Source organism: Garra rufa, chromosome 2 (genome assembly GCF_049309525.1).
Source record: "Garra rufa chromosome 2, GarRuf1.0, whole genome shotgun sequence".
Taxonomy (NCBI): domain Eukaryota; kingdom Metazoa; phylum Chordata; class Actinopteri; order Cypriniformes; family Cyprinidae; genus Garra; species Garra rufa.
Window position 1 is genome coordinate 36,824,315 of NC_133362.1, and position 24,780 is coordinate 36,849,094.

Sequence of the window (24,780 nt, forward strand, 5' to 3'; positions counted from 1 at the left end):
TTCTTTTTGTGTACAAGTCTGACAAATTATTTTACATTTAAACATGGTAAAATGTGTTAAATGGAGCAAACATATTTCATTTTTAATCTTTATGACTTTCTTCAATGGAGTCATGTTTCAAAACATCTTTGGTGTTTCACAGAAAAAAGTAATTCAGGTTTGTATGGAAGCTGATTTCCACCACTGAATAAAAAATAAAAATAGGTAATAGGACTTTTTTTTCCACACAATTGCAAGTTTACATCTCGCAATTCTGAATTTTTTCTCGGAATTGCATGATAAAAGCTCACAATTCTGAGAAATGAAGTAAGAATTGCATACATAAACTTGCAGTTCTGAGAAAAACAGTCACAATTGCAAGATAAAAAGTCACAATCCTCAGAAACTCAGAAATTGCGACCTATAAACAGAATTGTGACTATTTTCTTGCAATTGTGAGATATAAACTCACAATAGTGGGTTATTAAGGCAGAATTGTGAGATATAAATTGACTCTTCTGAGAAATTAAGTCAGAATTGAGTACTATATAAATTAAAGTCACAATTGTAAGATAAAAAGTCGCAGTTTTTAGGTTTTTTAGGTTCGTTTTTAGGTCGCAGGTTTTGACTTTTTAACAATTCTGATTTTGCAACTTGAAATTTTGAGTTTATATCACGTGATTCTGACAAAAAACGTCAGAATTGCAAGTTTTTATCTCGCAATTCTGACTTTGTAACTTGAAAATTTTAGTTTATATCATGCAATTCTGACAAAAAAAAATTAATTGCAATTTCTTGCAAAAATCGCAATTCTGGCTTTTTTTTAAATGAAGTCCGAACTGTGTGATATAAACTCGCAGTTGTGAGTTATAAAGTCAGAATTGCGAGTCAAACTTGCAGTTCTGAGAAAAAAAGTCACAATTGCAAGATGAAAAGTCGCAATTCTGAGGAAGTCAGAAATTGCGACCTACTGTATAAACTCACAATTCTGACTTTTTTTCAGAATGACGACTTTTTATCTTGCAATCGTGATTTATAACCTCACAACAGTGAGTTATAAAGGCAGAATTGTGATCACAGTTTGCGAGTTTATGTCCTATGTTTATAACTTAAAATTTAGAGTTTATATCACACAAATTCTGAGTAAAATAATCTGAATTGTGAGAGAAAAAGTCACAATAACGTTTAAAAAAAAATTATTTAGTGGAGGATACGAGCTTCCTTAGGTTTGGAACGATATGAGGGCAAGTAAATGATGACCAAATTTAGATTTTTGTGTAAACTATCCTCACAAATCAGTGCAGAAGCTATGAAAAAAGAGTAATCAATCAGTCCATTGTGATTGGCATACACCTGCTGTACATTTAATTCCTCACTGTAGCTCTGTGTCCTTCCTACCCTCATAAATTGGGAACAAATCAGATTAGAAATGAGAGAGAGAGGCCCTTTGAAGTCGCCTGCATGTTTGAAGCGGATGGGAAAAAAGCGCATAGTCCCTTTTCAATATCCTCTTCCTCAGGCCACAGAGCTCCATTTAACAGGCAAGGGAATTAGCTTATTAGCTGTGGTGACAGGTGATGATGAGGGCCGAGTTTACCGCCCCGGCTACCTGTCATCGCAGCTCCCATAAAGTCGACCATTCGTCAAAAAAAAAAGTCCAGTCACTGGCCACCAAAAGACCCAGGAGCTATCAAAGAGGCATTATTTGGGTAAATATGTGAGTAATTTGAGCTATTTGACACCTGTTTGATGCATCCAGGGAGGCTTGGATGAGTATGGACACAGGAGGCGGACTGAGGGACACAGTCCAGATGAGAGGCATTGGCTGTTCCAGCTGTAATCGCCGCTGCCATCTGCATGCTCTCTCAACACAGATGAACAGGTGCTGTGTGATGTGGCGGCCACGTTAAAAGAGGAGAGATCTGTAGTGCACACTGTGCTACGTCCTCTCAGCTCTCAGTACTGTACTCCAACACACAGCACATCCACACAATCTCAATGAGCTTTTGTGGCCGCTGCTGTGGTTATCAGCAATTACATCATTAAAAAACACCACATGGCTGCCACAGAGCGAAAAATATTGACCTTCAAAGCATGAACTGTAGTTGTTAAGCCAATTTAAACAATTCTTAATTGGTGGCTTGTGACACTAAAAAATTGATTTTTTAAAGGGTTTTACTGGGTGGCAGAAAGCAGAATACAGAGAAAAGTGTGTTATTGGCGCTAATTTACGCAAATGCCACCATGACTGTATACTTGTTGGTGTCATGCCTTCCTCATTAAAAAACATGGAAAAAACCTCTGTGGCCCAGACTACTGTACATTAAATACTCGTTCCCATGTAACAAGGATAAACACGGTTTGTGCCGACCACAGTGTGTTTTGTTTGGTGAATTGTTGGCTGCTGAGAGTTTAAAAAGACTTTGAGACGCATTTAGAAACCAAACGCTTAAAATGCAAACATAAGCTTTTGTTTTGGGCATCTCCAAAACAAAGCAGCATGATCTGAACACTATTTAGTACATGATGTTACCTGATCTCATGACGAAAACAAAACAAATGGAAACCGGAACAGTTTTCAACAGAAATGTAAAACAGCGAGCACTTGTAAATGTTTTCGTACATCTCCATATGTTTTGCTTTCCGAGTGTAACAAGTTTGCTCGGTAGCTCAGCCGGCATGGAAGTGGACTTCGGATGCAGAATCCTTGGGTACAAACCCTGCGCAAAACATGACTCACGATGATAGAGCTGAAAGATTGTGATCGAAAAACAAGCTAAAACGGCATGCTTGCAATTGCGTTTTTACGCCACATTCGCTTTTGTTCATATTATCAGGATTAGAGTTAACACTACTCAATGGACATTTCAACTCAGAGCTGCAGGGACACGTACAAAAGCAACATCACAAAAAACGTATCATATGCACATTCATCTGTTCCGGGAAAAAATGGACACTCTTTTAGCGTCACTCAGTTGGCATTTCACCACGAAAATGTCACAAAACGTACATGACGGTATGTATTTCGTATCTTGCGAAAAAGTTCCCACTGGTATGTTTTCATCATGAGATCAGGTTGACATTTTAATGTACTGAACATTTATTTATATTTCGTATGAATGTGTATCTAAATTCAAAAGGATTTGTGTGCTATGTTTTTCACATGCTTAAAAAATCAACAGAAATGCTGAAAGTAGCAGTTTCTAAACAAAAAAAATCTACGGAAGCACTGCTGACAGGAAGTCTTTTATCCTGTTTTCCTTTTTAGTCATAGTACACATATTCAGTGATGAGCTGATGACGTCAAGTTGCGGAAAGACCGTCATTATGGCTAATGGGAAAGGATGTGTGTGTTTCTAATCTGTAAACAGAAGCCATTCATTTTATTATGTTGACAATGAGTGTTTCAGTCTGACAGTTCACTTAGGCATCTCTCAAACACTTAATTTCACAGTCTGAGCCTGAATCTGCCGAAAGAGGACTGTTGCAAATTTACATAATGTCAGTAAAGTAATTAGGACTTTGTAGGATAAATGAAAAATATCCAGCAAATTCTTCTGTCTTTAATTAGCTGTCTTCTGTTTTTTTGTAAACAATCATTATGAACTTGATTGACAGGAAGGGCATTTTGCTCTGATCTTCGGTAGTGTATCTCAAAAACAACTCCTTTTTAAATACTTTTTTTACACTGCTGATCTTAATCAGTATTTCTGCCTAGCTGTCCAGTAAAAATAGCTAAACATCCTTTAAAATGTTTCTATTTTTATATACATTTCTGCATATCAAACTTTTCTTTTTTCTTTTAAGCATAAACCATAAACCATAATAAATTTGGATAAAGTTATTTTAAAAACTAGAAAAATGGCAATTTAAATCAGTTCAGTTTCCTGAAATAAAATATATTTTAATTTGTCAAATATGTAAAGTAAAGAAAAAAATGCTCCCATTCCAGAGCTGTGTAATGCATAGAAGTGAGGAGAAAACAGCATAATGCTCTTGTTTATATCACATTTAAACGCTTGCAATAAAACTGATCATTCATGTTTATATAAAAGCAGATGTAACACTATGAAGTCAAGTAAATTACAATAAAAAACAAGTAAACTGTTGACTACCTCACTTAGCCTGCAGCACTCTTCCATGTACTCATCCAGACTGTCACTGGTTGTACTTTTCCTCAACGGCTTTTGCTGAAATTCAGGTCCTGTTTTGCCATCGTAGGCGTCCATAGAACTCTGGCTCCTTGACATTGTGTCCTCAGCCATTGCACTGTCTGTAATTTCCTCCTCTGCTGCCATGATTTCCATTGCATCTTCACAGTTCTCCATGGTATTCCTCAGGGTTCTGTCCTCGGACCTTTCTGAATCTGTTGTGATGTCTATTAAATCATCATCAACATTCTCATCCTCTGTTCTGTCTTCCAGGACGGTAATAGTGTCTTGTTTAGCACACTTACAAGATGTTTGTTCAGTGTTCAAGAAGACTGAACTGTCTTCAAGAGGATTGTCAACAGGTACAGGAGAGTTCAAGTTGCTAGAGTCGCATGAAGACTCTCTACTGTGGACCACAAAGCTTTGCTCTGAACCAGTTGGGGTGGATGGAGAAGTTGCCCCACTAGTCATCTCTACCCCAGAGTCCTCAGATTCAAATTTGTACAATCTTGGAAGCTCAGAATCTGCAAAAATGGAAGATAGATAGTCTGCTTTTGATTCAGGGACAGTCTCAGGAGCAGCGCTGTGGATGGAGAGCACCTCATCAGCCTGGAGATGTTCTGTGTTATCCTGCTCAGACATTGAAATGGAGATGGTTGAAATGGAATCCTCAGCAGTAAGGAGCTTCTCAGGGAAGTTGTCGAGGAGCTTCATTTTCGTCAGTACAACCTCATTATCTAAAACAATATCTCCTTTACCTGCAAAACAAACAAAGAGAGAGGTTATACTTTCACAATATTACGATAATTCAGAAAATAATTCAAAAATGTTTGTTTGAAGTGTATGTTTTCTGTGCAACTGCCAACAAATGGAGTTGCAAAAAGAATTATTTTTTTTCAAACTGGTTTCCCAAACCCTTCCCCTGTTTGCCATTGGTGGACCAGTTCACTCTATTAGCTGGACAGAATGCTCAATCAAACGGCAATATTTTGATATCACCACAAGAGCTGCGTTTCCATTACCCTTTAATATGCGAATTGAAAATACACCAATTTCGCAAAAACTCACATATATCGCATAAATGTTTTTACACTCGAATGAGGTGGTTTTTCAGGCAACTTTTCGCAAAATTGCAGGGGAAACGGATTTTTCGCATTTACAGGTCATCTTGCATACATAAAAGTCACATGATCATTCTTCAATGTACTATAACCTCAAAAAAACAACTAATTTGTGGCCGCTTATACAAGTATTGGCTACACAAAACTTGAATAAGCGACTTTCCTTGCCATTAAAGCTTGGATAAAAGAAGCATCCCAGAAGTGGCTCTCCGATGCCTGTGTCGCCTACGATTAAAATGAATGCCTAGTGAGATGGCTTCGACATACATAAATCTACCAACATCTATCGCCGTGACTTAAATAAGTTTTAGTCGCATAATATCAGTTAATGGAAACGTCGTCATTTCGCAACAGCTTTTTATCGACATTTATAAAACATCCCGAAAGTTTTGCGCAAATCTGTAATGGAAACGCACCTATTCTTTACACTTCTCAAGGAGCTCAATCAACTTCAACAAGAAAAGTAGGAGAAAGCCACTGAATATTGCTGTTTTCATATATAATAAATTACTTGCGCCTCAGAGCGAGCAGACGAAACACAATAAATGTGATCATTGCTTATCAAGGTGGATGCCTGCTGTTTGTTTCAGTCGCATAACATCGGTTAATGCAAACGTTGATTTTTTGCAACCGTTTTTTATCGACATTTACAAAACATCCCAAAAGTTTTGCGCAAATATGTAATGGAAACGTATCTATTCTGTACACTTCTCAAGGAGCTCAATCAACTTCTGGACTTATGTTTATGATTAAACATTAAAGACACAAAGTTGCGAATTTAATTTATACACACAATGGGAATATTGCATAAAACATTTGCGAATAAGCACTGTTTCCATCTAACAAGTCAGAGACAACAAAATCGTCACTTCCTGATAAACTGGCACTGTATATCACTAGTATATCAAAGTAGGAGAAAGCCACTGAATGTTGTGGTTTTCATATATAATAAATTCAGATGCAGTGGAACAAGATCGGTCCGCTGGTTAGTCAGGTTTACTGTCCCATAGCCCAAAGTCACATGACTTTTTTGACGCGTATTCAGCAAATGCGTTTCCATCTCATTCGTTTTTTCACAAGTCAAAAAACACCTCAAGCTCGCGTAAAAACTTGTTTGCAAATTAATGGATTTTTATTCAAAATATGACGTTTCCATCACTCGTTTTTGATGAGATATGTGTGATGTAAACATAGCTACAGACTGCAACTTGAAAGCTCAGTTGTGTAATAAAATAATAGTTAAACAGAATTTCTATTGCATACTTCAGCTCTCATTATTTAAATTATTAAAAGCATTTCTATGCAGACATACATCCCTGTGCCGAAAGAAGAGCTCTTATCTCACTATAAAGCATTCTTTAGCATCAGTGGTCCACAAAGAGTCATATAGACCTGTCTTGCTCTGAACTTTGATCTGTGCATTATCTTCATGCTATTATGAGGCTCAGCTCTTACATATTACTGGAAATCTAATACATTTCAAGTGTCATTCATATCTTCATCTCACTTTCTCCATAGTAATAGAGTCTGTGTTTGTACTTTCAAATGCCAATAATATGTGACCCTGGAACCACAAAACCAGTCATAAGGGTACATTTTTTGAAATTGAGATTTATACATCATTTATACAAAGGTGAATAAATAGCCTTTCCATTGATGTATGGTTTGTTACGATAGGCCAATATTTGGCTGAGATACAACTATTTGAAAATCTGGAATTTGGTTTGATATATTTATGATTTTAAATTTACAAAATATCTTCATGGAACATGATCTTTACTTAATATCCTAATGATTTTTGGCATAAAAGAATACAATGTATTTTTGGCTATTGCTACAAATATACCCATGCTACTTACGACTAGTTTTGTGGTTCAGGGTCACATATTTGTTGACCACTTCTGGACACAGTCAGGTCAAAAACAATGTTCCACACAGTTTTCTTTTTGAATTTTGCAGCAGTTGTATCTCTTGATTAACAGCGGTAAACAATGGTGATTGTCAGGAAGAGGTGTGACGAGAAGCTTGCAGTGGGGTGGAAATAAATGGCCAATTAGATGATTGACAGGATATTCATTCTGAATATGTTTAGAGGAACATACTGTGAGGAAATTGTGAGATTTCTGAATATTTTAGTCTTCACAGACTCACAATGATACAATGTGAGAAATCATACACTAAGATATCATTTCATATAGCCTTGAAAAAGATAACAATAATAGCGGCTTTAGCCATTCCCAGCTCTCTCATAGGTCAAAAGCTTGTTTTTTAAATCACTTTTATTAATAATAAACATACTCATGTGTTTTGTTAGAAAATAATTTTTTTTTTTCTTTTCCAGATTGGATAGTGACTGTGAAAACACTGATAGCATTTCAATTATGTGAGATCTGCTGCTGCTCCAGGCTTTTTTTCCACCCATTCAAAACAGTGAACGTGTTTTTGCAGTCCTTTCTCATGGACCAACACCTGGACTCCAGTGCAAACCTTTTGAGATCTATTTCAAATAGAGTTCATTGTTCAACATGATCTAATCTAAATGAAAAAGTTTCACTATAAGGCATCAAGCAGTAAAACCATTTGTGCTAACCAGGTGCAATTCGACATGTTTATCCATGATGAAAGCAAAAATACAAAAGAAACATGTAGTGGGCATAATGCCATGTAAATATAAAGCATTAGATATCAATTCTACATATATAATGTCAATGCAGCACTGATTATTAAGATGTTTTAACAGTATAAGTACATCATCTTAAATATTTTCCTATAATTACATGTAAGCAGTCTCAAAATGAAATCCAAGCCTACGGTAATCTGAGTTCTCTATGTGAGGCCCCGGATCATAATTTAGCTAATTTACTTCTACAGGTCAATTAGAGCGACCCATTGGGTCAGTCTTTCATACAGCGGTGCTCTCCAGCTGAGACTACAGAACTGCTGATGGTGGGACATTTTTGATGCCACTCAGTAGGAGCAAGTAGTCAGCATCGAAATCCCCCTGGGTTTTCAATTAACATCACTCAGACGTGGCCGCTTGTAAAGAGAGATCAAAAAGCCCTCGCTAGCCCCTGGCAGCCAGGAATGTAAGTAATGCTAAAGTCCTTCATGCTGCAGAGCATAATGCATTCAAAATAAAAACAGGTCAGTGACAGTGTTGGCGGGAATCAAAGCCCACATATTTCTGGTCTTTATCACTCTGGAGGCTGCTAATATCTACTAGGAATTATTTCAAGAGTAAAAGACAGGTACAACACTACAAGAATACCTACACATCTACAATCATTTTGTGAGCAACCTTTGTCATTCTAGTGAGGAAGGCCATTTCTGCCACATAGGGGAAACAATTATGCCTTGGTTAATCAGAATTATGATATAAAAAGTCAAAAGAACATACAAAGTAAAAATGATGAGCTAAAAAGTCAAAATGGCATTAAAATGCCATAATTGGCTTTTTACGTCATAATTAAGATGTTTTATCTCGGAATTTTGACTTTTTGAAATGTTGTCAATTTCATAATTCATATAATGACTTAGTATGTCATGATTTTAAATTGTATATCAAAATCTCAAAATTTTGACTTTTTATCTCATAATTGTAACAGAATGACTTAATATGTCATAGTTTTGACTTTTTATTCTTAATTGGCATTTTTTTATCTCATAATAATGACCATATGTCATTATTGACTTTTTAGTTCAGAATTATGATTTGGTGTTTCATAATTTAGACTTTTAAAGTCATAATTTTGTCTTTTATCTCTTAATTATGAAATATTATGTATTATTAATATTATTATATTTTTTATCTCATACGTATGACATGTGATATGTATTCTGTAGTAAATGACTTTTTATCCCATAATTATTACTTAGTATGTAATAATTACTTTTTAGCTCACAATTATAACCGTATTTCATAATGAACTTTTAGCTCAATTATGACTTGGTATGTCATCATTTTGTCTTTTTATTTCATAATTATGAAATATTATGTCATAATTTTGAATTTGTATTTCATAATTTTGTCTTTTATCTCATAATTATGAAACAGTATATCATAATTTAGACTTTTTACTTCATAATTTTGTCTTTTTGTCTCAAAAGTACGACATGTGATATGTATTCCGTAATTATTACTTAGTATGTAATAACTTATACTTAATACTTTAATAGACTTTCATAATTATGACCGTATGTCATAATTAACTTTTAGCTCAATTATGATCTGGTGTGTCATAATTTTGTCTTTTTATCTCATAATTATGACCGTATGTACTAACTGACTTTTTATCCCATAATTATTACTAAGTATGTCATAATTTTGTCTTTTTATCTCATAATTATGACAATATGTTGTAATCTCGACTTTTTATTTCATAATATTGTCTTTTTAATTTATAATTATGACAGTATGTATTAACTGACTTTTTATTTCATAATTTTGTCATAATTTTGACTTTTCATGTCGTAATTTTGTTTTTTATCTCATAATTATGAAATAGTATGTCATAATTTTTACTTTTTATTTCATAATTTTGTCTTTTTATTTCATAGTTTTGTCTTTTTATCTCATAATTATGACAGTATGTAGTAACTAATTTTTAATCTCAAAATTATGATTTAGCTTGTCATAACTTTAACTTTTTATTTAATAATTTAGTTTTTTTTATCTCAAAATTATGAAATAGTATGTCATAACTTAGACTTATGATTTCATAATTTTGTCTTTTATGTCATAATTATGACAGTAAGTTGTAATTTTGACTTTTTATTTCATAATTTTGTCTTTTCTCTCATAATAGTGACAGTATGTAGTAACTAACTTTGTAGTTCATAATTATGATTGGTGTGTCATAATTTAGACTTTTCGTGTCATAATATTGTTTTCATCTCATAATTATAAAATAGCATGTCATAATTTTGATTTTTTTATCATTTTGTCTTTTATCTCATAATTATTTCATACTTTTGTCTTTTTGTCTCATAATTACGGTAGCATGTATAGTAACTGACTTTTTATTTTATAATTATGACTTGGTGTGTCATCATTTAGACATGTCATAATTTCCATTTTTTTCATAATTTTGTCTTTTTATCTCAGAATTATGACATTATGTATTAACTGACTTTTTATCTCAAAATTATGACTTGGTGTCATAATTTAGCCTTTCTTATGTCATAATTTTGTCTTTTTATCTCATAATTATGAAATAGTATGTCATAATTTTGACTTTTCATTTAATAATTTTGTCTTTTTATTTCATAATTATGAAATAGTATTTTATAACTTTGACTTTTTATTTAATAATTTTGTCTTTTTATTTCATAATTATGAAATAGTATTTTATAACTTTGACTTTTTATTTAATAATTTTGTCTTTTATCTCATTATTATGAAATAGTATGTCATAAACTTTTTAATTAATAATTTTGTCTTTTTTTCCTCATAATTATAATAGTATGTAGTAACGAACTTTGTAGTTCATAATTATGACTTGGTGTGTCATAATTTAGACTTTTTTAGTCATAATTTTGTGTTTTTATCTCATAATTATAAAATAGTATGTCAGAATTTTTATTTATTTTTTTTTATTAACTTTTTATTTTATAATTTTATGTTTTATATCATAATTATTTCATAGTTTTGTCTTTTTGTCTCATAATTACGGTAGCATGTAGTAACTGACTTTTTATTTCATAATTATGACTTGGTGCATCATAATTTAGACTTTTTGAATCATAATTTTGTCTTTTATCTCATAATTATTTCATAGTTTTGTATTTTTATCTCGTAATTACGGTAGCATGTAGTAACTGTGTTTTTATTTCATAACCATGACTTGGTGTGTCATAATTTAAACATTTCATGACTTTTTATTTCATCATTTTCTAATATCATAAATAATTAATAACAGTATGCCATAATTTTGACTTTTTTTTCATGGTTTTGTCTTTTTATCTCGTAATTATGACAGTATGATCTATAACTGATCTTTTATCTCAAATATATGACTTGGTGTGTCTTTTTTTTATCTCATGGGTGAAATGGGTTTGCCTTTGTGCATATATTTTTTTTATTTGTAGATTTTTTTCACTTTTGAAGCAGCGCTGTTAGTCACGTCCCACCTGCAGTAGTGTTTTTCTTCCAACCCAGCAGAGAATGTTTTTCACTGTGTACAACTGGCAAGTCCCTCACATTTTTGAGCTGATAAAATACTCCGTTCACATTCAAGAATCCTGGAATCATCTGCTCCGGTGTATTTTACAGCTGTATGTAGATTTGGTAGGTAAAAACACTGATATGTCCCAGATGCATAGCGCAGCCATGTTTTCAAGGCAAGTCTAAAAAATACTTAATTTGAAGAATTTCTGTACGACTTAACTACTCAAAACATATTTGGTCAATTATCTGTCCTAACAGGGAGTGGAAAATCTGCTTCAGTAACCAAATGTTGCTGCTATTCATTTGAGATGAAGAATGTGAGAATCATTAAAGGCCATCGACAGAAACATTCACAGGGGATGAAATGTGAGGAATTCACAAGCTTAGACAAGAACATGTTTACTCCATCTGGCCTCACCCACTCATGTTTACCACATTTCAACACGGCTGTGTTTGTTAGTTTGGCTTTACTGACACAACATTAGACTCATACTCTCAGTTTAACTGACATGACTAACAAGCAGGTTCTTTCAGACGTTATTCTAGCATCCCAGCATTATGTGTACACTACAAAACCAATAAAGCAGGCACTTTTCTCTTTCATAGAGATGTTCATCATTATAAATGTTACATTCAATGGCTTTCCTCCTTGTGGTAGTTGAGTTGTGATTAAGAAACTGGCCATTTGTGCATGGGGAAAAAAAATCTTCTGGCTCTCTGTTGAAAGGAAGTGCATCAGGTTTTTAAACTAATGATTTTAAACTACTTGACGATATAGTTAGGGGATGCAGCGGGATTAGTATAGCTGCTTAGGGACGTCTTGTCTACAGACACGTCCATTGTGATTGTGGGTGGAGAGGTCAGATGCAGGCCAGGGCAGGTCTTCTATTTTTACAGCCAGGAGAATGTCAGAGCCCTGTTAGCACTTGGGTGGCCAGACTGAATGACCCCGAGAGCATATGAACCAAAAATCTGTTTGCAAAAGTCTATATATGGACTGTTTTAACAGCACATTGAAGTTTTGGCCTTACAGGAATAAAACAAGCATCTATGTGGATGCATATTAAATTACTGTATATTACTATTTTTTTTTTCTTTAGAGAAGGCAACTATTAGTATTACTATTTCTCTTTTTTCTAATTTCTCAGATTCTACTTTCTCTCATAATGATAATTATTATTAAACAAAATTGACATTACATTACCAAATGATCCTCAGATTGTATGTTGAGGATAATTTGTTTGATAATTGTATGGTGTTTGTGTTGAGAGGTGTGCAAATACATTTTTAAGCAGTTAAACATACTATTTTTGAGTAGAGGATGAAACCCTAGCAATTGCATATAACAACCTTAATTTTTTGTATTATTTATTTTTGTATAATTTTGTATACTGTTTATATACACTAACAGTCAAAAGTTTTTATGTTTTAAATGTCTCTTCTGCTCACCAAGCCTGCATTTGTTTGATCCAAAGTTTGATTAAAATAACTGTTTTCTATTTGAATTTTAAAGCTACATTTCCAGCATCATTACTCCAGTCTTCAGTGTCACATGATCCTTTAGAAATCATTCTAATATGCCGATTTGCTGTTTAAGAAACACTTTTATTATTCTTATCAATATTTGAAACAGTTGAGTACATTTTTTCAGGATTCTTTGATGAATAGAAAGATCCAAAGATCATCATTTATCTGAAATATTAAGCTTTTGTAACATTATACCATTCAAAGAAATTATAGAGAAAATTATAGAAAACAATGCAAGGATGCTTTAAATTGATCATAATGTTACAAAAGATTTTTATTTCGGATAAATGCTGTTCTTTTGAACTTTCTGAGCATCAAACAAACCTGAAAAAAAAAATTACTCAGCTGTTTTCAACATAATAATAATAATAAATGTTTTTTAAACAGCAAATCAGAATATTAGAATGATTTCTGAAGGATCACGTGACTCGAGTAATAATGATAAAAATTCAGCTTTGAAATCACAGGACTAAATTACATTTTAAAATATATTCAAATAAAAAACGGTTATTTTAAATAGTAAAAATATTTCAAAATGTGGCTGTTTTTGCTGTACTTTGAAGCAAATAAATGCAGGCTTGGTGAGCAGAAGAGTCTTCAAAAAAACTGGTAGTGTATAACACTTTAGTTTAGTGACCAATTCTCACTATCAACTAACAAGTAACTGTGACTTTTTTAAAACTACTCCTAATTTGCTTATACAGTGAAAAAGTTTTCATCAGATTCAACTTAAAAACCTAAGTTCAGCAGCTGCCTTACATTTTTAAGTTAAATCAGCTTAAAACTACAAGTCATTTGAACTTATTACAATAAAAATGAGTTGATTTAACTTGTGAGTTGAAATGACTAAAGTTGATTTAACTTAAAATTGTAAGGCAGCTGCTAAACTTGATTTTTTTTTGCGACATCTAGCGGTGAGGTTGTGAATTGCAACCAACGACTCCGTCCACCGCTCACCCCTCCCTTTACAGAAGCTACGGCAGCCGACACGGGATTAAGATGTCGTCGTTTTAGACAGCAAAGAATAATGAAGTTTCTTTTAAAACGTAAATTAGGGAATTAGATTTACTTGATAATTCCATAAAACTATGTTATTGTGAATATTACTGTTACTTGTTCATCATTGTGTCAATGTTTTTTCGCTAGAACAGTGATGAAACGCGATCTATAAAGCAGTTTGTCCGTTTAGGGCTACTGTAGAAACATAATGTCGGCTTCCATGTGAGGGGACCCGTGGTGTATGTACAGTCGTGGCCAAAAGTTTTGAGAATGACACAAATATTAGTTTTCACAAAGTTTGCTGCTAAACTGCTTTTAGATCAGTTGTTTCTGTGATGTACTGAAATATAATTACAAGCACTTCATACGTTTCAAAGGCATTTATCGACAATTACATGACATTTATGCAAAGAGTCAGTATTTGCAGTGTTGGCCCTTCTTTTTCAGGACCTCTGCAATTCGACTGGGCATGCTCTCAATCAACTTCTGGGCCAAATCCTGACTGATAGCAACCCATTCTTTCATAATCACTTCTTGGAGTTTGTCAGAATTAGTGGGTTTTTGTTTGTCCACCCGCCTCTTGAGGATTGACCACAAGTTCTCAATGGGATTATGATCTGGGGAGTTTCCAGGCCATGGACCCAAAATTTCAAAGTTTTGGTCCCCGAGCCACTTGGTTATCACTTTTGCCTTATGGCACGGTGCTCCATCGTGCTGGAAAATGCATTGTTCTTCACCAAACTGTTGTTGGATTGTTGGAAGAAGTTGCTGTTGGAGGGTGTTTTGGTTCCATTCTTTATTCATGGCTGTGTTTTTGGGCAAAATTGTGAGTGAGCCCACTCCCTTGGATGAGAAGCAACCCCACACATGAATGGTCTCAGGATGCTTTACTGTTGGCATGACACAGGACTGATGGTAGCGCTCACCTTTTCTTCTCCGGACAAGCCTTTTTCCAGATGCCCCAAACAATCGGAAAGAGGCTTCATCTGAGAATATGACTTTGCCCCAGTCCTCAGCAGTCCATTCGCCATACTTTTTGCAGAAGATTTTTTTTTTTTTTTTGGAGAGAAGTGGCTTCTTTGCTGCCCTTCTTGACAGCAGGCCATCTTCCAAAAGTCTTGGCCTCACTGTGCGTGCAGATGCGCTCACACCTGCCTGCTGCCATTCCTGAGCAAGCTCTGCACTGGTGGCACTCCGATCCCGCAGCTGAATCCTCTTTAGGAGACGATCCTGGCACTTGCTGGACTTTCTTGGATGCCCTGAAGCCTTCTTAACAAGAATTGAACCTCTTTCCTTGAAGTTCTTGATGATCCTATAAATTGTTGATTTAGGTGCAATCTTAGTAGCCACAATATACTTGCCTGTGAAGCCATTTTTATGCAACGCAATGATGGCTGCACGCGTTTCTTTGCAGGTCACCATGGTTAACAATGGAAGAACAATGATTTCAAGCATCACCCTCCTTTTAACATGTCAAGTCTGCCATTCTAACCCAATCAGCCTGACATAATGATCGTCAGCCTTGTGCTCGTCAACATTCTCACCCGAGTTAACAAGACGATTACTGAAATGATCTCAGCAGGTCCTTTAATGACAGCAATGAAATGCAGTGGAAAGTTTTTTTTTTTTTCGGGATTAAGTTAATTTCCATAACATTCTGGAGTATATGCAAATTGCTATTATAAAAACTTAAGCAGCAACTTTTCCAATTTCCAATATTTATGTAATTCTCAAAACTTTTGGCCACGGCTGTAGATATAAACTGATAATTCTAAGTTAATTAATAAAAACATAAATGCTCATTACGTAAGGTCTTTATACACCCCTGAAAACATAGTTATGTATGTTATATTGCATTTCTGTCTAGAGATATTCTTAAATATTACACATTGCACCTTTAAGCGATCTTAATAAGGTCATATATAAAAAGGCATTAATATGTGCTTTGTAAGCATTAATAAACAGCCAAAATGATAGTAATATACATCCTAATAAGCAACTAGCTAATAGTGAGAACTAGTCCTTAAAATAGTGTTACCAATCATTTAAATTAGATTTTTATATATATATATATATATTAGTGGTGGGCCGTTATCGGCGTTAACGTGCTGTGTTAACGTGAGACTCATATCGCGCGATAAAAAAAATATCGCCGTTAATCTATTCTCAAAGTTGGGTTGGGAGCTGGGCAGTGGCGGTTCTACACGGAGGCCAAGGGAGGCCCGTGCCCCTGTAGACATGTCCTTGGCCACCCCTGTGGCCCCCCCGTGCTGACCAAATAAAAAAATTAATTAATTATGGTTTTACACACGAGCGCCAAAAGCGGAACTAATGCGACGCATCGTTCTACTTACATGGGTAAATTAGAGCGGCGCACACAAACAATTGCAGCAACAATTAGAACTACTCTTGGATAGAGGAGCTACGATTTATTTCTCCTGTTGCAAGAGTCGAAGGTAAGCAAAACAATTTCATTTCGTGAGTGACTTGTTGTTCTTGCACATAACCGTGTTACTTTTGTTTTTCACACTGATAATTAAATCAAGTTTGTAAATGGCTTTGTAAAATCTTTGTTAACGTTAGTTAATAAAAATATACAGCTGTTCATTGTTAGTTCATGTTAGTTCACAGTGCATGAACTAATGTTAACAAGAATTTAATAAAGTATTAGTAAATGTTGAAATTAACATTAACAAAGATTAATAAATGCTGTGTACGTGCAGTTCATTATTAGTTCATGTGAACTAATGTAGTTAACTAATGTTGACCAACGAACCTTATTGTAAAGTGTTACCAAAAACTTCACAGAAAATCTGAAAATCATATCTAAGCAAAAAACGAAAGGCAATGCATGCCCCTAAATTTCTTCTTCTTCTAATAGTTATCATGAAACGAGGAAGGGACATAGCGTCCTTTTTTGTCCCAGTAAACAAGAATGTTGTACCCTTTGTTGTTCCCTGGAGTTTTGTTCACATTGAATTGACACACTGTATTTGTACCCTGTACTGTATTTATCATTTAATAAATGTTTTAGGGATGCTCATTTCAGTTAATTTTCCTGACCGACAACCGCTGCTCATTATCCGAACATTAACCTTAACTGATACAATTAGAATAATAAACTTGTTTAAAATAAAAAATAGAATGCACGATTATCTGTGATGATACCTAAAAAATACAAGCAAATGTTTTATTTTAAGGTGCAAACAGCAGCATACAGAGCAGCAACAAAAACTGCATTCATATACTCAAATTATCACGCATCAGCTGCGCTTCTGAGAACAGAGAAAATCAGAATGAAAAAAAAAAGAATAATTTAAACAGGCCTACACTAAATATTTATAAATTAAATAACTACCTAATTAAGATGACAAAACTAAAACACACTGAATCTTTCTATGCACTTTGAAGAACGGTACCATTCTTATTCTTCTCGTTGGACATAAAAATATATAGCAGGCCAGCCTATCCCTCAGTGTACCTAGTTTTTACTTATTTTGACATGCTGTACGGATAGACTGGGACGCTGTCAGTTAACTCTTAGATCCGCGACAAAAACACATCACAAAAATCATTTCAATTTGCGGTTGGGGTCTTTTCATCCACTGGTCATATGTGGATAAACGTGTTCTCACAGCGTTCAATAGCCAATCACAGACATTTCTGTTGATGTCATTATCGCAGTGGCCAATCAGAGGCAGCTATGTTACGATCCACTCACCACTTAAAGTGCCGGTTCAGTTCTGCTGAAATTCTACACCTCTGTGAACTCTCTCATTAAAACAAAGAAAGTGTAGACATGATGTAAATAAGAGATTAATTGTACTGTGTAAATGTGATTTTATTACCTTTTATTAACTTTTAGAGATTGCGATGAACTACAGTAATGTATGTGACAGCTTTCCAGTGACTGTAAGGGGAGCGCGCACTTTTAAGACTATAATTAATTCAGAATTTGAATTCATTTATTCACGGATTCACTCTCTGATAACGCAACATCGCCATTGCTATCGTGCAGCACATAGGCTACTACATCAGTTACACAAACTAAGAGAAGGTAAAGCAGGTGCTTACTCATCAAAAATATGTCTAAACAGCCGCACTGCACGTGTCGACACGCGCCCGTGAGTAAACATTATTTTTTTCTTTCACCATGCAGCAAACGTAAAAAAAAATTAAACCGTTTAACTTATAGTAAAAATCGGTTAAAATTCTTACTGTCGGTTAACAGTGAACGGTCAATATGAGCATCCCTAAAATGTTTGTATGATTTTAAAGTAAAATAAAGTTTATAATCTTTAAATATCACTTGTTGTCATTTTTTAATGTGCCCCTCTGGTTAAACACTGGCCCCTTCTTGGCCCCCCTAGTCAAATTTGTCTAGAACCGCCACTGGAGCTGGGTCTAAACTACGCAAGATATGATGACTTTCACTTTGATATTTTAGCGCGGATGACGTATATCTAGTTGAATTGCAATGTAGGGGGCGAGAACAAGTCTTCAACTTCTGTGAAATGACCACATCAAATGAGACGTGCAGACATGGATGCAGTTATGAAGCCGCTTCAGGGCAGGTTTGTGTGTTGCTAGACCCTTTTTACTGGGGCACGTGCCCCAGTGAAAATCTGCTGTGCCCCAGTAAAATCTCAAGTTTGAGTTATAATTTACTTTGATAATCCCGAAATAAAGACATTATACTATATGCAACAACTGAATTGACGCTTCTAAAAGCAACGCAGTTTATTGGAAGATGCACGCAGATAGGCTATCCGCGCGCCTGTATATTTTACTGGAACGCGCACGTCGTACAGCCTTTTGCGCAGAAGTACTTGGTTACACAAGTTTGTATAGTTAATTGTGTTTTAAATGCAATTGTCAAGCAGTTTGTAATGCATTTTGGAAACAGGAGATGAGCGCCTGGTCTAATGCGCCACCTGGCTTGAGAAACCCGTTCTCAAAGACTTACTTTTAGTCATTATTTGGGTAGCACACATATTCTGAATGCTTTCAGAAGAATTCAAATTAGCCATTTTAATCTAGATTAATCTAGATTAATTTCAAGATTTAATCTAGATTAATCTAGATTAAAAAAATTAATCTATGCCCACCACTAATATATATATATATATATATATATATATATATATATATATATATATATATATATATATATATATATTAGGGCTGTCGAAAATAACGCGTTAACGGCGTTAATTATTTTGTTGTTGTTAATTACGTCAAATTTTTTAACGCATTTCACGCATGCGCAGTGTGACGAATTATTTGTCAGGATTGGGGAGCTAGAGGTGAGATGGAGCAAGGTGAGCCTATGGACGGATTCAAATATAAAAAGAATGATGATGGTACAGTTAACAGTACAAGCCTGGGCGACAGCCCCTCTGCAACTGGAGTGGTTAGCCAAGCTTATAGGCCCGGTTCTACTGGGGTAGACGGTGTTATATAGCCTACCCTCAAACGAAAGCAAAGCAATTGAAGATCTGACAAACAATCCAGCGTTGTTCATCTCCTGACTAAGTGTAGACGCGATGTAAATAAAATATTCATTGTGTAGTTTAGAAAGCTTTATTGATTATTACGGAACGTTGTGAGATCTCTGTGAACTAGATTTGTGACGCTTTTAGTGATAATAAAGGGAGCGCGCTTTGCACTTTCCATGCCATAATCCATTCAGAATTTGTATGAAAATTTCGTTTTTCTTATGTTTTGGGAATTACATCTGTACATCGTACAATTACGTTCATTCTCGAAAGAGCGGTGACTGACACAGTGACAGAGTGGAGAGTGGAAGATACATAAAGCCGCTTTGCTGGTCATCGAGGCACCAGCTCAATCAATTGCATTTTTTCAGTGGAAGCAATTTCAAATTATCTGTCATTTTTGCTCACAAAGGAAAAAGTAATACACCAAAAAACGTTGCAGTGTTTTTATAAAATAAAGAAAACAAAAATGATGCGCTTTCTGTCGTCTTGTTCTTGAACAGGAGTGCTTAACAAAAATAAAGCTAAATGCATGCCTCACAGACATGATAAACATATCTATAGAAAGTTTAAAATTATTACTTAACGAAATAAAACAAATCGAAAACAAAAACTTGTTTAATATGTAATACTTAACCATAAATTTCTCTCTCAAGGCGCGTCCAAAAATGAGATTGCAGGATCTTTGCGACATTGACTCACATTGACTCACATTGAATACACTTTATTAATAAATAATTCAGATATGTCTTTACTCTTTCCCCGACACATTTATTATTTATTTTTGCCGGTATTTTGTGGCAAGTTTTAGCCTACTGCGTGCGATTGATCGCGGATCTCTTCCAGTTGCGCCATCCGAGCCGTTGTCGAAAGTAAAAGCGAAAGTATTGTGTTGTTTCCACCAGCGCGACATTATTGATGGATGTCTAAAATATAAAAAATAAGGAGTAGCCTAAAACAGGCCCGATGCGGGCCCTGGCATAATGTGAAAATGTGAAAATTATGTATCCTGTTATTTATATTTTGGTATGCATTTTAGAAAAAAAAAAATGGTAAGGATTCAGGTGTTGCTAATAGTGATTAATCATGATTAATCCACTGAAAAGTCTGATTAATCTGATTAAAAATTTTAATCATTTGACAGCCCTAATATATATATATATGTGTGTGTGTGTGTGTGTGTGTGTGTGTGTGTGTGTGTGTGTGTGTGTGTGTGTGTGTGTGTGTGTGTGTGTTCTCTGGTTTTACTTTATTTTTACTTTATGATTTTTTAAATTTATTGTGTGTTTTTGACATTTTTGTAGTTTTTTTTTTTTAGTTGTTTTAGTACTTCAAAATAAACTAATTTTTTTTAGATTTATCAAAGTTGTCAGCTTATTTTATTTCAAGTAATGAAATGTTTTTATTTATTCATGTATTAGCCCTGAACCACCCAAAAACCCTTGAATGTAGGCAGTTTTACACATTATCAAAGCAAACGCTTCCCAGTGAGATTGTAAATGAAGGTTAAATCCTTTTTTTTTTCTTTTTTCCTCCTGAATTGCACTTTGCTGAAGAAGGTGACAAAGGCCAGATGTCAGGTTTGATGAGGTGCGAAATACAGCATACACCCTTTTTTCTCCCTTCTTCCTAATCTAAAGCCAGCAGACCTTTAGTCCCTCACACCTTTCTGTCTCTCTCACCACAATGCCAGAACATTTTTCTTGCACTCTCTCTCTCTCCAGCAAAGGCAATGGTTTTGACCCTAAGGAGTCTTTCCAGAAGCACATTATCAATGTGAACCGAACGGGCCAGTCTTTCATTATCTAACACCATTAGGATAAGACAAGAATGTGCGGGAGCAGTAACATCAGTCAAGCCTTCAGGCAAAACTCAACCCCACTCTTCCCCCTTCATATATGCTTTGGAAAAGAAACTATGAAATTGGAGATTTCAGAGGAAATTGTTAATTTCGAGAGAGTAAGATTTGATTTTCTGCTTAAAGTTTCCACTTGTGATCAGAATAAAGGAACAACATCAAGGGCAAATCAACTGTTTGTTTAATAATATCTCTTTTTTGTCTTTTAGGGATAGTTTCACGTCCGTATTACCTGTCTGAGTCATGTGTCAGTGATTTCACACACTGGCTGATCTTACACATGAAGAATTTGACTGCAGCTGTGCCTGTTTGCAGTTATGAGTCACGTATAATATAACTCAAGTCGAGGAGAAGAGCCCCGCTCATGAAGCTGTCACCGCTAAAACATTCACATCTGATATCACTCTGTTTCTTATGATGCTCTCGCTTGAGGTCGAAACACCTGCGGGACAATCTCCTCCCATTGTCTTCCATCACTTTAACACACATACTAATCATCTAAGATGTCATTTATTATGAATCACACCCTTTTACTGAACTAATTCAATCTGTATAAAAGATAAACAATCACATGAGAAATCCTGGATATCTGAATATCTCTGAAGACTTTGAAGACTGAAAAGAGACTATAGTCAACATAAATAATCATTTTATAACAGTTGTGCTTTCAGTTTATAGACTACGAAGTTGATATTTAAGTTTTTGTATTGATATAACTGGTATTTTTGGTTTCAAAAAGTCAAAAATGTAGTCCCACAAGAAAAAATAATAGCTGAATTTACATTCTATTTTTCAGAAAAATCCTTCAGGTCCCATACATTTTTTGGTTTTCCAGCATTTTTGTGTATTTGAACCCTTTCCGATGATGACTTATTATAGATTTATCTTTTCACACTGAGGACAACTGAAGGACTCATATGCAACTATTAAAGAAGGTTCAAACACTGACTGATGCTCCAGAAGGAAAAAACAGGCTTTAATAACTTTTTTAATTTGAAAATCAGGGTAAATTCAACTTATTTTGTCTTCTGGAAAACATGTAACTATCTTCTGTAGCCTCTGAAGGGCAGTACTAAATGAAAAAATGTGATATTTCGCCAGAATAAGAAAAAAAATCTTCACTAAATCTTCACTATTTTCAAAAGTTTTCACCCCCCGGTTTTTCCTTCTGGAGCATCAGTGAGTGTTTGAACCTTCTGTAATAGTTGCATATGAGTCCCTCAGTTGTCCTCAGTGTGAAAAGACGAATTTCAAAATCATTCAGTCATTGTTAGAAAGGGTTCAAATACACAAAAATGCTGGAAAACCAAAGAATTTGTGGGACCTATAGAATTGTTCTAAAAAACAGCAGGCAGTTTAACTGTTCAGGTCAAACAATGAACAACTATCACTAAACAAAAAAACAGTTGTGGATCATTGAGGTAACAGCAAAGTATTAAGAATCAAAAGGATGTAAACTTTTGAACGGGGTCATTTTTTTATAAATTCATCTATTATTTTCTCTTGTGGACTTCTACACGTCAGTATTAAACAATCAATAGCATGCATTTTATATGATCCCACTTATTTTGCTAAAATAATTAACGTTTTGCAGACTCTGTATATTAATAAACTGCTAACATGCATAGGACGACATCTGAAACATTAAACAATCCCTCTGCTGACATTTACAATTGCATAAGATGAAGTCTAGACAAAATGCCACTGTGATTTACACTAAAACAAAACAAATGGCTCATAAATTGTCTCTCATTAAGCTGACGCTTGATTTGAAATTCTTAAACACAAGTCTGCCCCTCTGCCACATGTTTTTCTAGTTAACACCAAAGCAACACTAACAACCGTAGTTAAAAACAACATTCTGTGTATATGTAATAAAGTTTGCGGCTGAAGCTTGTGGGTTTTCTATATGAGCTTAGCTTTATTGAAATGACATCAGCTCAACTACAGTACCTGTGGAGCTCATCTGATGATAGTTAAACGATGTTGTTGGACTGTGTTCAACCAAACAGAGTTCAAATTACAGGTTCCTAAATTTCCTCCAACACCTCAGCCAGACAAATTACTACCTGTGCTGCACATCCAGGTGTTGCGTAGAGCCGACCGTGTGACTTCATACATCCAAAGCAGAAAATATAGGTCAGACTGCTTACCTTTTCTCCACGGGGCAAGAATGGTGAAAGACTTGTGCCAGTTGAACACCATGCTTGGTTTCCTCTTCTTAAGACTCATCTTGGATTTCCAAAACTTTTTAGTTTGTAGTGTCAAGAGGAAGAAACCCCTCCTTGTTGGTTCATTCAAGCACACCTCATACCTTAGTGCTGATTGATCTTCCTTTTCCTGAATCGAGTGCTCAAATGCTCCAGAAAGGTGTGCTGCTTAGGGTATATCCAGTTTTAAACATAGTGTCAGAAGAAGTGTGAGAGACAGAGGCTGGTTGAGGAGCGTGTGCTGTCCTCTCACTGAGGAGAATGAGCAGACTGCCTTCAGCAGGACCATCAGCAGCTGGAGGAGGGGTGACGGATCGCCAGATGGAGGGAGGGGAAAGACTTCGGAGAAACCTTTGTGTGTGTGTGTGTAGAGAGAAAGAGAGGGAGAGATAGTGGGAGAAGTTGGAAAATGTGTTTTGCAATCATATGCCAGTGAATAAGACTTCTCAGAAGACATTCCTTGAGGAATCCACCTCATTAAAGCCAACATACTGTTATTGAACAAAGTTGGGTTTGAGGTCAAACTAGATTCCCCAAACTCAGCGCAATCCTTCATTTTAAATTTTACATATAGGTTTCCCATAGAGGACAATCAAAATTCCTGAGGAATCTCAATCCCCTTAACTTCTGCTACAGACATTTATTTTGCCTTATTTTTATTTTTTCTGTCATTTTAAGTTACATAGAGCCAAACATAGACAGCGTTGCCAATAAAATTGTTATTTAAATTTTCTTTGTACACAAAAAGTATTCTTGTAGCTTCATAACATTACGGTTGAACCACTGATGTTACATTTCTGGGCTTCGAAAATTTCAGTCGTGTTGCTGTCAATCTGATCTCATGACGAAAACGTACCTGAGGGAACTTTTTCGAAAGACGCAAATACGTACCACTATGTACCTTTCGTGACATTTTCGTTGTGAAATGTCCACTGAGTGGCACTAAAAGAGTGTTTGTTTTTCCTCCGGAACAGACGAACGTACATATGATACGTTTTATGTTAAGTTAGTTTTCTACGTCACCAACTTGACTTGAAATGTCTGTTGAGTGACGCTATAACTTCAATGATCTGTGAGGCTTTAAAATAATGTACCATCTGCACTACAACAAAACCTACCCAATAGTATGAACAAAAGCGAATGGGACGTACTGTAGAAATGCAATTGAAAGCATGCTGTTTTAGCTTGTTTTTGACCTCTCATCTTTCAGCTCTTTCATTGTGAGTTGTTTTTTACGGGATTTGTACCCAAGGATTCCACATCCTAAGTCC

At 35.1% G+C, this 24,780-nt stretch overlaps 1 protein-coding gene across 1 annotated transcript in view; it reads right to left on the bottom strand.

Moving 5' to 3' along the window:
• The window catches only part of LOC141326425 (uncharacterized), a 51,680-nt gene extending 27,931 nt beyond the window's left edge, over window positions 1-23,749 (bottom strand). Inside the window, exons 1-2 of the mRNA XM_073835173.1 lie at window positions 23,453-23,749; window positions 4,095-4,888 (exon numbers count right to left, since the gene is read on the bottom strand). Coding sequence (XP_073691274.1) covers window positions 4,095-4,888; window positions 23,453-23,531 — 873 coding nt within the window. The 5' untranslated portion in view covers window positions 23,532-23,749. The remainder of the gene's footprint in view (window positions 1-4,094; window positions 4,889-23,452) is intronic.
• Window positions 23,750-24,780: the final 1,031 nt, after the last annotated feature.